Source organism: Mercenaria mercenaria, chromosome 10 (assembly GCF_021730395.1).
Source record: "Mercenaria mercenaria strain notata chromosome 10, MADL_Memer_1, whole genome shotgun sequence".
Classification (NCBI taxonomy): Eukaryota; Metazoa; Mollusca; class Bivalvia; order Venerida; family Veneridae; genus Mercenaria; species Mercenaria mercenaria.
The window spans coordinates 42,855,118-42,869,862 of NC_069370.1; the positions used below are offsets into that span (position 1 = coordinate 42,855,118).

Consider the following 14,745-nt stretch of genomic DNA (forward strand, 5'->3'; position numbering starts at 1 on the left):
TGAGTATGAAAATAAAGAAGATTTTAGTAGTAATAGTAGCAGAAGTGGCACAAGTACGCTTAGCTCAACAGGGAGAGCGTCGATCTGGGGATCGCGGGTCGTGAGTTCGATCCCCGGGTGGGGTGTATATGTTCTCCGTGACGATTTTATAAAAGACATTGTGTCTGAAATCATTTGTCCTCCACCTCTGATTCATGTAAGAAGTTGGCAACAGGTTTGTACTGGTACAGAATCCAGGGACACTAGTTAGGTTAACTGCCCGCCGTTACATGACTGAAATACTGTTGAAAAACGGCGTTAAACCCAAAACAAACATCAAATCGCGTTGAAGGAACAAGTGTTTGAACGATGAGTTTTAATTACATTTGCTAGTTATTGTAAATAAGAATGTATTGTATCTTTAATAGAAGGCAATATATAAGTATTTATCAAAAATCTCCTGTATATAATGTAATGTTTAGAAAACCTACCAATAGCGTTAGTCAGGAAGAAAAAATGTGACATATAAAATGAAAGGAATTCAGCTGTACTTCGTATGAGCCGTGCCATGAGAAAACCAACATAGTGGGTATGCGACCAGCATGGATCCAGACCAGCCTGCGCATCCGCGCAGTCTGGTCAGGATCCATGCTGTTCGCTAACAGTTTCTCCAATTCCAATAGGCTTTAAAAGCGAACAGCATGGATCCTGACCAGACTGCGCGGATGCGCAGGCTGGTCTGGATCCATGCTGGTCGCATACCCACTATGTTGGTTTTCTCATGGCACGGCTCAAATCATAATTTCATACTAATTTTAATATTTTATTAACGTTGCTATCTGTTTTTAAAGTTTTAATTACGTCAGTCGGTAGTTTATTATTTATTTGTATTATGTAACTTTTTGATATGTATGATAAAACAAATAGCGTCCCCAACCGTCCAATCTTAAATTGAAAAGTGTACTTTCAGTCCAAAATATGCAAATTACTGTGTTACATTTTCTAAGTTTCTTATATAGTATTCAAAAGTACGCTAATTTGAATGGCTTTCATCAGAAAGCATTGTCAATTCGACCCCTTTGTCATCATTTATCCAATGATCTCAGTTATCATCTACATTATAAAAATATAAGGATAATCTAAAGTCAACTCCTACTATATTACACACGTTGTGATATTAAAATAATAATAATAATAACAGCTAGCAACATTATTTTATCATCATCAACAACAACAGCACGTTATGAAACTTTTTATTAGAGTTATGTTATTTCGATGTTATCATATGTGTTATGTTTTTTGTTGTGAAGTTACCATTATAAAAATTAATGTCGCGTTTTATTTTTTAATGTCTATTCTTCGACTCTATGCATTGCAAGTCAATATTTTCAGTATACACAATAAAATTAGTATCATGTGTATTTATGCTGTTTAAACAATATTTTGACTTTCCAAAAAAAAAGCATCAAGTCGCTTGTTAGAATGTATGAAAACTACCATAAATCACCGCGACCTAACTAGACAATTGTTTTAAACTTTTTAACCCAGAGCTAAGTGTCAAACATATGACATGGACGTTTTATTGCACTTTAATACATTTGTAATACTAATAATGTTACTAATATTTAAAATTTTGACGTATTATTTCATTGTTTAAGCCTCTGGGCTATTGACTTCTCCCGTTGCAAAAGCTCCTGAAGTCATATCAAGAAGCGTGTCGAACTGTCAAGGCCGTTTCGCCCGAAGGATGGTAGTCTTTTTCTAAAGTTGAACTGCGAAATATTGTAACATTTTAAACGATTTTATGAAATAAATATTTTGAAAATTTTACTTTTATTTTATCATATTTACAAAATGCCGTTGCTGTTTTGAATAGCATTTTATTTTTCAAAAGGTATTTACGCACCTTAAGGGGAGTTGTTAAAATAAATTGATGCTTTAAGCCATAAACCGGATTTCATTTGCACCACATTATACACGATGTCCTCTTTTTCGTTTTATCAATCTGTTCGATAAATTTAAGGAAGAGAAACAAAAATTATCTTTGGATGCATAATTACGATTTTAGCTAAGAAAAGGCCGTGACCAAGACGCGTGAAATATTTTTGAAAAACTGAAATAAAAGCATCAAGTAATTAAATTTGTATACAAATTGCCGGCTTCCTGACATTCAAACATATTGTACAAATTATTCTGACATTCATCGATGGAACAAAATGTCGACATTTCCGAAATGCAGTGATCCTTTCAAATTAAAAATTCTGGTATTTGCCAGGTCTGGGTGTTTAATCCTACGTTACACATATGCTCACGTCTTAATTATCCAATCATATTTCAGTTTTGAAGTCATTAAAAGAGGAGTTTTGTTTAACAAATTGAGACTCGCAATATTTGATGGAAACAGACAGAAATGATGGATTGAGCTGAAATGACCCCATGATCCAAGTCAAATGTTCGTTTTTCACATAATCAATATAACAGTTGATCGATTGCTTTATCTTCACTTTCGGTGTAAACAAAATGTGTTTAAAACGGTGTCATCAATTGCACATTTGAATACAAGTTTTGACATATGTAATAAATAAATTAAATATGCATATGACCTTCTCTCGTAAAGATATGAACATGCAGCTATGCACACCTAATTTGTTTTGTACACTGATCGTAATATATGTTATTTAATCAAATATTCCAGTACGTTCAAAACAGTGTTCAATACAGAGTCTGTAAACAACTGTTTTGTAACTAATTCAGTGTTTTCCTTCTAATGTTGGTAGGAGCGTAATGATTATGTTCTCACATTGTATCTCAACAAAATCTTTTCTTTGTCTTCTAATGTCTTGGAGAGTTGGCTTTTACCCAATATTAGATGAAAATGAAAGACATTTAAAGCAGCCAGTATTTGAACTTTTCGCATATCATTTTAATATTTCTGAAAAATTAAATTTCGCAACAACATGTCTATAAGTAGCTTTTTTACGTAAAACATTCATCTATCTTCGCCGAACACAAACTTCTTAGTTGATATAAACAGTAAAGTAACTATATATATACGTGGACTTGAAACAACTAATTTTATACATTTCAAAGTGTTCTATCAAATGGGTAATAAAGTGAGACCATTTTTTTGTTACAAATTGCAACCAGCGTCATTCTGTAGTAAAAAAAAACGGTATCGGTGCCGTGATGTCTTTATCCGATGATCAGTTAGTATGGAAACGCGTTTAAACGTGCGAAAATGCGTTAAAAATCACGTCACGACAAATGTTTCAAACCTTTTTCCAATTGCTTTGAAAACCACCAATCACGATTTTGATAGGCAACGGATATTTTTCCAATATTTTGAATATGAAAAGAGAATATAACGAGGGTTCAAGGTGAAAAAAATCTAAGTGCACATAAACAGTTGTAACATCATTGCCTCATGTCTGGAACTCATTGTTATCAAAAGGTATTTTGAAGATCTTTGAAGTTTTTTTTTACTTAAATAAAGAAGGCATTATTTGAATTTCGCTGTTACCCCTTTTATGGTATCATTAGTCTTGATAGTTACATTATTATCAGGACGGCTTCTTGTTGGACTGGAGTGGTAACGAGGACATGTTTTAGCGGAGGCATAACAAGCTAAGGGGCAAAGGAGACATCCTGGGGTGGAGGCGCAACGGTACCACACTCAAACCGAGTTGCTCTCAAACGGGATGCAACGGGGTTGCTCTCAAGCGGAGATGCTTTGAGGTCGCACTGAAGGGGAGGCTCAACGGGATCGCGCTAGAGTGGAGGCGCAATAGGGTTGTTCTCAAGCGCAGACGCCATGCGGACATGCTTAATCGGAGGTGCTTCGGGATCGCACTCAAGTGGATGCGCAACGGGGACATGCTTAAGTGGAGGCGCAACGAAACATGCTTTTAAAAGCGAAAGCGCAAAGGGAACATGCTTTAGCGGTGGCGCAACAAAACATGCTTTTAAAAGCGAAAGCGCAACGGGGACATGCTTAAGCGGTGGCGCAATGAAACATGCTTAAGCAGTGGCACAACAAAACATGCTTTTAAAAGCGAAAGCGCAACGGGGACATGCTTAAGCGGAGGCGCAACGAAACATGCGTTTAAAGGCGAAAGCGCAACGGGGACGTGCTTAAGTGAATGCGCAACAGAACATGCTTTTAAAAAAGAAAGCGCAACGGGGACATGCTTAAGCGGTGGCGCAATGAGACATGCTTAAGTGGAGGCGCAACGAGACATGCATCGGGGACATGCTTGAGCGGATGTGAAACGAGATCGCAACCAAGGGGAGGCGCAACATGATCGCACTCAAGCGTAGGCGCAAAGGGATTTCGGTCAAGCGGAGGTGCAACAGGATCGCGGTCAAGCGGAGGCGCAACGGGATCACACTCAAGCGGAGGCGTAACGGGATCGCACGCAAGCGGAGGCACAACGGGATCGCGTTCAAGCAGAGGTGCAACATGGTCGCACTCAAATTGAGGCGTAATGGGATCGCACTCAAGCGGAGGCATAACGAGATCGCGCTCACATGAAGAAAATAAAGAAATAAAATTAGGCATCTATAGAAAGAAGGAAGTCATAAATGCAGATGAATAAAATACCATTAAACTTAATGTCAGCTCATAACAATGTCAAATACTTTGAGGGTATACTTTAATGTTTATCATAATCAGATAAAACATTAGAAAAAGACATATCATTAAGTTTCACACCCGTGTAGCACCAACGTGCCCAACTGTTTTTTAAAGCATTGTCTAAGTAAGAAATAATATTTCTCATTCAGTGATTTGTCGTTGAATAAAACCATTGCTTGGAGTTCATATGTGGAGTAATTCTAACATGAGGTCGCAGCAAATAATATTATTCTAGAGTGAAACTTATCTTTAACGTGTATTTTAGTAAACAGCCAAAATTTGTTTTTGGGATATTAAAATAAGCAGGCATATGCTGTTCTTATAGAGCATAGAAAAAAACGCGTAATACATGCTGTCCATATTGCTTGTGAGTCAGTTTGTCTATGATACTGCAAACTTTAGAATGGTCACAAAATATTATGATGCGATAGATGTTGTAAGATAATGCATAAGTAACATTTATATTGCATCTGCATTAAATTTATGGCCATATAATGTTTGTTTTATTTTAATTTTAATGGAAATTTTGTAGCTATAAACAGACGAACCATACTTTTAGTCAGGACCTTGCATAATTAAAACCTCCATTCATGCAAAATTGTCGCTGACATGGATATTAAAAGTTGAAAAACTCCTTGTCAGTCATTACAGTATAATATCGTTTTTATGGTACACTTATGTATGTTTTACAAATAAATGTCTGCGGAAACAAAAGAAAAGTAAATTTTCTATATCCAAAACAAAAACAAACAAAAAGTACGGTTTGCAATGATATTTCAAAGCCTGTATGAAGTTTCATATCAAATTTTATATATAGCACCACCAAACATGATTATTAGTTTAATGGAATTTCAATGGACGTAGACTAGACGGATACATTGCTAAATCTACCCACGCATATTAGAATGACATTCTGCAATGTGTGTACTGTTACGTATTTTCGTTTAGGCTATTCAGCATTATTCGGACAACGCGCAGACGACATTTCGTCAAAAATGTTTTATTTTTATAAAAAGGCAATACTTGATAAGTTTTATATATTTATTCTAAATTGCATGCATTTACTATCTCATGTCGTGTTGTCTGTTCCTTAGCAACTAATTAATATACTTACAAAGAGCATGAACGGTCATATTCCTGCGGTTGCCATGGAAATACACATTTTTTGGTCTGAAATCGATGTATCCCAACACAGTTTTACTTCATACCTAAAGGTCTTACGTCCGTCTGTACTATTGTATTTACATTTTACAGTCAAAATGTGACAGAAAATTCATTTTTTCCACACACCCGCTTTTATTTCATAACCCCTGTTTATGTTTTCATTGTACCATATTTTTTTTCAGTAATATTTTGCCTAGACAATCTAATCTTGAAACCAACAGAAGAAGCTTATGAGAACTATTATCTTAATTAAATAGCTCTTACTGTTGCATTTTCACTAGAAACAAGGTAAACTTACATAAAATGGTTTTGGCGCAAAATTTTGATGAAGGTTTCTAGGCAAATAAATTAAAACTAGATAATATCCGTTTTCAATGTTTGCTGTTCTGATGAACGAAATATTTTACCTTTTTATTACAACACTTTTCCACAGTCAAAAAAACAAACAATACTTGATAAGTTTTAAATATTTATGCCTTCCTTAAATTTCTATCTATTAAACAACTTTTTAATTGCTTTTCTAGGTGACCGTTGTGTGTTTGATACATTTGATATATTATATGTATCATATTGTATAAGACAGTTAAAGATATATTAGACCTAGATTAGAAATATGAACCTATAAGCAACTCATTTTGTTCTGCTGCTGTTGCGATAATGTAGTTACTATTTTACAGTTTTCAGTCCTTATCAACAGTTATGCATGAGTGAGAGAAATGTTTCCATGGGTTCTGTCTCATTTTACAATTTACTGTTAAGATTTGAATTGTTTTTGGTGAAAGAATTATTTGTTAAAATTCTATAGTTTCAAAGCAAGCAGCACATTTGATGAAACAGACATTGCTTTCAGAGTTTGCCTCATATACAAATTAAATAAAAATATTATTATTATTTAACAACTATATATAGTGCTAAAGAAACAAAATAAAAAACTGACTTGCCTAGAACTAAAAAAAATACTAAACAACTTGTTCACCAAAACAAGACTGGCGTCTAATTATTTACGATACAGTATTTCATATGCCTGAAGAGGCGTCCGTGACTGAATGAATCAGGCTGCTGGCTTCAAATAACTTCCCTCTTACTGATGTCGGTTCGAAATCTCGTTTGGGTTGTAGAATTATTTCATGTAAGAAAGTTACATAGCAGACTTGAGAAGGTTATAATTACCCTTAGGTGCCCGTAAATGCATGAAATAATTTCAAGAGGAGCATATTTGCATCTTCTTCGCCATTAAAACTTAACAGTCGCTTAGGTGCACGTGACTGCATAAAACAATTTCAGAGGCAGCGTATTCGGATCTTCTGTCGCCATTACAAACCTAACAGCCGCCATGTGATCTAAATTGTGCAAATATGGCTTCATAATGATACTAATAATCGACAATTTCCGTGCGTTTACGAATCATTGTTTTGAATTTCGGCATCCTTCGGTCATAACCGAATATTGTTTTTTCGGCAACAACCGTAGACTGCCGAAATACATTGAATACGTAATCTTACGGGAAAACACGGATTTTCAACACATGTCCACTAACTTAAAATATTCAACCATAATTATCCTTAAACTAAAAAAAACATAAGCATTTTGAAAAGTAGTAGACGCTTTAAACCCGTTGAGAGAAACAACTGAATGCATATACTTGTTTAGATCATAATAATATTTGGGTCAAAAGCTGATCTAAATGTAAGATGAGACTTCAACTGTCAAACATGTAACTAAGTCATCAAAATACCTAAGGCGATGAATAATTTATAAGTGTTCAATAATTAGTCAGTTTGTTTGGGAGATCACGTGTGATCGGTAGATTATCGATCACTTTCGAAATTTCTGTTTCTTAGCACTTTAGCATGTCTACTGATGGACGTTTTGAAAAATATAACATAAAATGGTGGAGCTTCGGTTTTCTTTGGAAAACGGAATTGTTGCACGATTTCAACACGGAAATGTGAGCTTTAACCAAAGAAGTACACAAAATATAGTGTATTCTACTATAAAGCACATAAAGCATAGGTTTAGTAAAGAATACATTGACATTCTCTCTTAAGTTTTGATAATATTTACGCATGTATCTTTTCTGGCAAATTTAAGACCGTTTTCCCCCTAATGAAAGGACACGAAAATGATTTGAGAAGACGCATTTTGTTTCTACTGAAAGAACTTGAAAATGGCTTAAGAGAGCATAGCTTTTTTTATTTCTAGTGAATGAACTAAAGAATGACTTAAAAATGCATTCAAGTTAGTGTTTGTAATGGTTTAAAAATATTGATGATTACAACAATTTTCTAGAGACTGAAAAAAGAACGAACATTAGAACATGTTTAACAATATTATATGATTTAAATACTTAAAGTATATGAAATGTAGCTAAGGAGGCAGTTTGTATTTTATAATATGCATCCTTTGTTACATGTGTTGATTATCTTTCATCATTTCATCGGGTTAGTATTGTATATGTAGTACAGGCATGTGGTCTTCTAACCAAAGCTGGACGGTCATATTTAATGTTTTATAAATTACTTCCTTATTTCGCATAACGCTGTAAAGGTGGGAACTTACTTTTAGTTAGTAAATTTGATCTTTATCTTAGAAATAATTATATTGTATTTAAAAGTATAAACGATAACGTGTCAAACAATAATGATATGAAATTCGTGCGTGAAGATCTTATACGATATTAGTACAGTTATTTTTGTCTTATTCTAGAAAGATTCCACTCGGTTAGTATCGGTGAAATGTGCTAAAAAAATCGACTTTTATTTAAGATATTACTCATGTTATTTTTGGTATCCAGTTTTATTTCATTTACTTTTAAAGATTTTCTTTCATCTCTTGGTTAAATGTTCCATATAAATTTATTACGTAAAATAGGACATCGCGTTTATATGCGGAGAATGACTTTCGGACAATTTTTTTTCTTTAAATTTTGCTACATTACATGTTATGTCTATACCTTACAGTCATATTAAACTAAAGATATCTACCCGATTTTGTAATACAGGTCATTTGACACGGCAATGTTTATTTTAAATCTTGAAATAGACTACCATGACGAAAAGTAAAAGTACACTTTTATACAAAATAACGAATGAAAAAAATATAATATAACACTTAAAGCAGGTACGTGGCTCTTTAAGCATTTTTGTAAGCATTTTCATCTATGGTCTTTAGAGCTGCTGGGCGCATTTGAATCAAAATCACGTATATCAAAAATAAGATTAAGTCAAAACGTTTAAGCGTCCGATTAAAAAATTACTACGCCACATTTAACAGCGTTTGGTCCCAGCATGACGTAAACAAAATGCATTGGTTTCGCCTGGAGATACTCGTTAAAAGGGGAGAATTATAAGTTCGCTTAATTCGTGTGATCTTATCCGCTCAAATATCATTTTCATATGAAATCATATACGGACATGCGTTAATGTTGTATTAGGCAATAAAATTTGCACGTTGATATCGCTCGTTGCGTTTAGTATAGGGAAGGCTGTGTCAAACGCCGATGAGACATTTGAAGCTGTCAATAAAGCAAACGGCTTTCGTCATAGTAAAAATTCCGCTAGGTTAGTAGTCAACGCTGAAATCATTGTGTGACTAGAGGAGTACAGGTAATCGCGCAACTTTCTAAAATATTGCAATATTTTTACTAAAATAACTCTAGGCGTTTGAAACTGTTTGACTTCAGATAAAAAAAATAACAGAAATGCTTAGAGCCATACATCACAGCTACATCTATCAAGCTAGGACTTTCATCGGTCATGCCTGAAGCGCTTATTTGATTGGCTCCTGCCGAGCACGTGGTTTGGATGGGTTTTACTAATGTTGTCATTTTCACATCGTAATTTACCTTCATTTATTTTCAGATTCATCTAGGACGAGACAACCAATTTAAGCCTTAGGAATTGACAAGGAATAGCGATTGTTTAAGAATATCAAGAGCTATCAGAAATGATGAATACAGAGGGTGATTATACATTGTGCAATTTGGATGCGCATTCTTACGGGACGGGATACAGTGTGAACACTCCGGACAGTACGGGCTCGATCTACGGGTACTCTATGAACAATCGTTCTATAGATACAGGACAACACGGATATTATGCTTCTGATAATAATAACATAAATTTATCACACGGGGGAGTGGACCTGTCACTTGTAAATGGACATGTAGTTTCTCAACATCAAAATGTAAATTATAACGTGAATGGAAATAATTCAATGATGGGGAGGGGAGTGAGGGGCACGGGATATCAGGAGATAGATGGGCAGTTGGCTCAGTGTTTGGACCCTTATACAGGACTTGCGGCAATAAATTGCGACTCGCAGACAACACATGGAGGCATACCGCCACATTCCCCGGGCGGCGGAAGAGCGGTGTACGGGAGCCCGTGCATTGATTCAATGGGACAGTGCTCAATACCAAATGGAAGTCATACAGCCTACCTCCCTCAGATGACACCCCCGTCACCGGTGAAATCAGAGTCACCCTCACCCCAAAGTTTACAAGCCAAACCGTTTAGATGGATGCAGATTAAAAGGAATCCTGGTAAACAAGGTAGGTTAAATTGTTAATATGATATAAGTTTGGTTGAAAACAAGTTATACTTCACATATCAAAGGTTTTAGACATAATAAGTTAGAAAATTTCGAGTACTGCTTAAAAGAGTCGCCGTGTTAGTTCATAAAACACGTTCAGTCACGAATTATATCCATGTATGTCATTGTACATTTAAAACAAATAATTTAAGAAATGTATATCGTTTCTATATGATACAGATATATATTTAATACTTTAGAGGAAACAGTATCGAAAAAAATTCACACAAAATCAAAGTTTTACCAGGGTATAAAAAAATAAAAGTGTTGAAGCTAGTCAGGTTTCCATGTGTCATCTGTAAGAGTATAAAAGATATTTCATCAATACGATTCACTGTCAAAGTAAAAGACTCTCACTTAATCTATTTGAAGTATATTAAAATGAGTAGTAAGTATTACGGTAGAAGTTAAATAAATTTACATGAATGTATATAAAACAGACCCCTGTATATTATGTTCTGACAGAAAATTATGTTATTAAACATATAATCCTGGACTACAATACATACATTGTATATTACAAAATTTACTGACATAAAATAATAATAGCAATAATAATAATAATAATGAAATGGTAGTATGATAAGTATTTTATTTGCCATACTGTTTAATAATATTTTTCTTTCAAATATAATTTTCACAAAATGTATATATTTAAAGTATTAGTGATTACCGTTCTAGTTAAAGCAAAATTTATATCAGAAAATAATTAGAAATAGAGATAACTTATATGTACAATGAAGTAAAATTATCAAATAAATATAATCATTACATAGAGGTTGGAATTAAAGTATATGAATTTTATTTCAATTAATTCAAAACTCTTTTTCAGATTAAGATTTAATGAATTAATTGTGTATGTAATAGATGGATATAAGTCTGCTTGTAAATGAAACGTGAAAGATATAAGTTAAGTTCAGGTAAAATGCTGCATGCTTTATATCTAAGAAAATATTTTTTCATAAAAGTCAAAAGCAAAGTTGGATTTTTCAAAGAAGACGCGACATTTAGAATACAGTATTTCAAATATCTTTTTAATTGATGATTATTTGACTGATAAAATAACGAGATTTATTATAAGCATCTTTGAGAACAAAAGATAAACGTTTGCTTAACTTGTAAAAGAATTAAGGGACAAATTTCATTTTTATGAAGTGATTAAATTCCTTAATTAAAATCAATCGATATCACAGCGAAAATACAAATTAGATAAAATTGCAAATGTGGAGATTTTCCACAACTATCATTAACCAAACATGCAAAATCTGTCGCTTTTGTCCTTTGAAGATAGAAATAATATATCATCTTTGTTTATTTATTAAAGAGATAAATATCTAACAACAATACCTAATAATGAGAGCTTTTGTGAAACAAATCTGATAAGAGGAAGCGATTGGGAAAAAGAAAAATATGGCCTAAAACCATTGAATTTCTGTCCTAAAGATTGTCGTATGGGGCGGTAATTGTTATTCCTGTCACTGACAAGATATTATGACAGATATAAACTGTTCACTATGATTTCTAGAGTTGAAACATACTGCACATATTTTTTATGTAGTAGCATCTAAGAGAAATAAGGATATTTTAATGGTACCATTAACATAAGAAGAGTATAAAAAAATCTCCAGATTTGCTTAAGGACATCTACATAGTTCCTTTTATCATAGGAATATTTGCTAGTATAAATAATGAAATAACGTTAAATCAGCATAGACTGAAATAAACGAAGAAAATGTCAATGATATCTTAAAATACACTGTCTTTTGATTTTCATATAAACGGCTTTAAATAGCACAAAAATGTATCAATTCTTATATCAAATGTCCAAAAATTAATCAATTGTTTCAGTCTTTATTATTATTCAAAACTGTGCGTAAAACATCTTATCGATTTTACATTCTATATGAATATCAGAGTTAAAGATGTGTCAAACACTCAAATTAAAAGTTTTTTATTTACGTTTTAATACAAAAACATTAAGCACTTAGGTTTTGTGATAATTTGACTTAAGTCATGTAACAAAATCTCAGACGAAACAAGAAATCTATCAAATGAGGCTGGTAAAGGGCGGTCTTTATTTATAATCAAATATACTCGTGTCTTTTCTTCGAATTTAATATTGCTAATGAAAAACTGTAGTCTAACAATATGTTTAAGCCACTGCAATTAATTCTTTCATATTTTTCAGTATTCAGTGTTAATGTTTTCATAAATTATATTGCTTCGGTTATTAAATGTTTGTAAACATTGCGATACCGCTATTCTCCCAAAATAAACTGTCTGAAATGTGAAGACATTAATGTACATAACACTGTTCATCGCCCTTATTTCTGACTCATGTGTAACTTTAACGCAAAAACTTTTATGAGTCGGTATTTCCCAACGTCTTTCATACATAATACAGGTTCGCTTTAACGTCAAATTTCGCTAAAACTAGAGTCTCTTTGTAGCTTTTTTTGTGTTGCATTCTTCTGACAAGGTACTTTGATCTCACCGTCCAAACTTTCAACGTTTTTGTTTATCTTATCGATTTGTTTTGCAAGAAATGATGTAAAACACACAGAGTAAACTATTTTAATTTTCATTCACAAATCATATCAAAAGCAGTGCAAAAGATCGACCGCGCTGTTTTTGCTTCAAACGAACGCGTAATTCAAACGTATCAATGTCGGGCTACGCGTCAAAGACGATCTCCTTATTGTTGCTAAAGTAGAAAGGACACTGTCTTAATACCCTAGTAATAGAAGACAGCATGCGGCAATCACCGATGGTGATATTTGTAAACTTGTAACAACTAATACTGTCCATTTAACGCCAGGATCTATTCACATCAAGTGGATTCAAGTCCGCGGCATTGTTAGAGACAAGTGCTTATTATAACATGGCATATGACCGAAATAGAATCAACGGGCGGTGTTTTCTTCTCTCTCTCAAATGAGAATCATCTAGTATTGGTATGCTGCATGTATTGCTGTGGTAAAATGAGGAATTTTAAAGGGTTCTTTTTTCTTGAAGAGAAAACGTCTGCGTGTCTTAGCTGTGCAAAACAAAATCCGTGCTTATACTAGTAGTGTCTGAAAATCAAAATTTCTGTTGAGAGTAGATCTGAGCAAACTAAAACTATCCTTTTAACATACTGATATCTATGTAAACTTCATTTCCCTACTTCAAGTATTAATGATATAGTCATCATGTGAATTATTACGCTTCAAAATTTTTTATCTAACTTTAAAGGTAAAACAAGAACAAAAGAATTAAGAAATACATTTCATGCTTCCACCAAACAAAAATGTTTTTATCTATAGTTCAAAGATTGTTAGACTGCTTCACATTGTATTTCTCTCGTCCGTTCGTCCGTTTGTCCAGTATAAATCTGCATGTCACAGCTCATTTATGTGGGTGTCGAACAAAAACACGAGCTCAGTCAGCGTTCACTCACGCGCCTTTCTGTCATTTAGTAATAAGGATCAATGCATGTATTGTTTTACACCGGATACATGTAGACGCAACTATTCCCACATTTGTACGGTTATAGACACGACTATTCCCACGTTTGTATGCTTTTCCACTAAAACCAAACATCGGCGAGACTTCGGCTCCTCTCTTTGTTTACTGTAATTGCACGTCTACTCGCTAATTCATTTAGCATATTTAAAGACCTCTCGAAAATCAAGGGAAGGTACTTTAAAAGGACCGTCAAAGTAAGCACTTGATTGAACAAAAGCTGCTCTGTGTCCAAGTGTTAGCTGACATGGTCCAAGATGGCAAACACAAAACCATGTCTGTTACATGTACCCTCTCCAACAGAAATATTATGCTCGACCGATATAAACGTTTTATAAATAGGGATCCAAACTTGAAAACGCATGATTAATGATAGCATGTAAAAGTAAAAACAGATATTTATAACTCTAAGTTATATTTATTAATGTTATTGATTTTGATTACTTTATTTTAAGAACATATTGAATTTAACATTACCCAGTTAAAGAGCCATACCATTTTACATATTAAAGATAAGAAAATGAACAGTTCAAACGTTTTTTGACTGTCATATTCAAATATGAAATATTTGTTCAGTAGGCTATTCCAACTGTTTATCCTGCTGTTCAAATTCTTCTTAAAGATTTACTACAGGAACTTTAAATGTAGAACATCCTCATCTAATGAATTATAAAAAACTTTAGCATGTGTAACTGTTGAGTTCTGCTCATCCCGGGGCTAGGGGGTTGTGGACGGTAGCATGCATTTCCCCTACCGTCCATGAACAGGCTTAGTCAAACCGAGCCTGCAACATTTTCGTTTTTGTCGTGTTGAGCGACCTGTGGAGTTTCCACTTTTTCTATTTTACTATTTTGTAGGGCTACATTCACAAC

The 14,745-nt window shown here is 33.8% G+C and overlaps 1 protein-coding gene across 1 annotated transcript in view; it reads left to right on the forward strand.

Annotated features, from left to right (window-relative positions):
* The window catches only part of LOC123561793 (homeobox protein Hox-B1-like), an 83,809-nt gene that overhangs the window by 39,095 nt on the left and 29,969 nt on the right, over nucleotides 1-14,745 (forward strand). Inside the window, exon 2 of the mRNA XM_045354399.2 lies at nucleotides 9,637-10,328. Coding sequence (XP_045210334.2) covers nucleotides 9,722-10,328 — 607 coding nt within the window. The 5' untranslated portion in view covers nucleotides 9,637-9,721. The remainder of the gene's footprint in view (nucleotides 1-9,636; nucleotides 10,329-14,745) is intronic.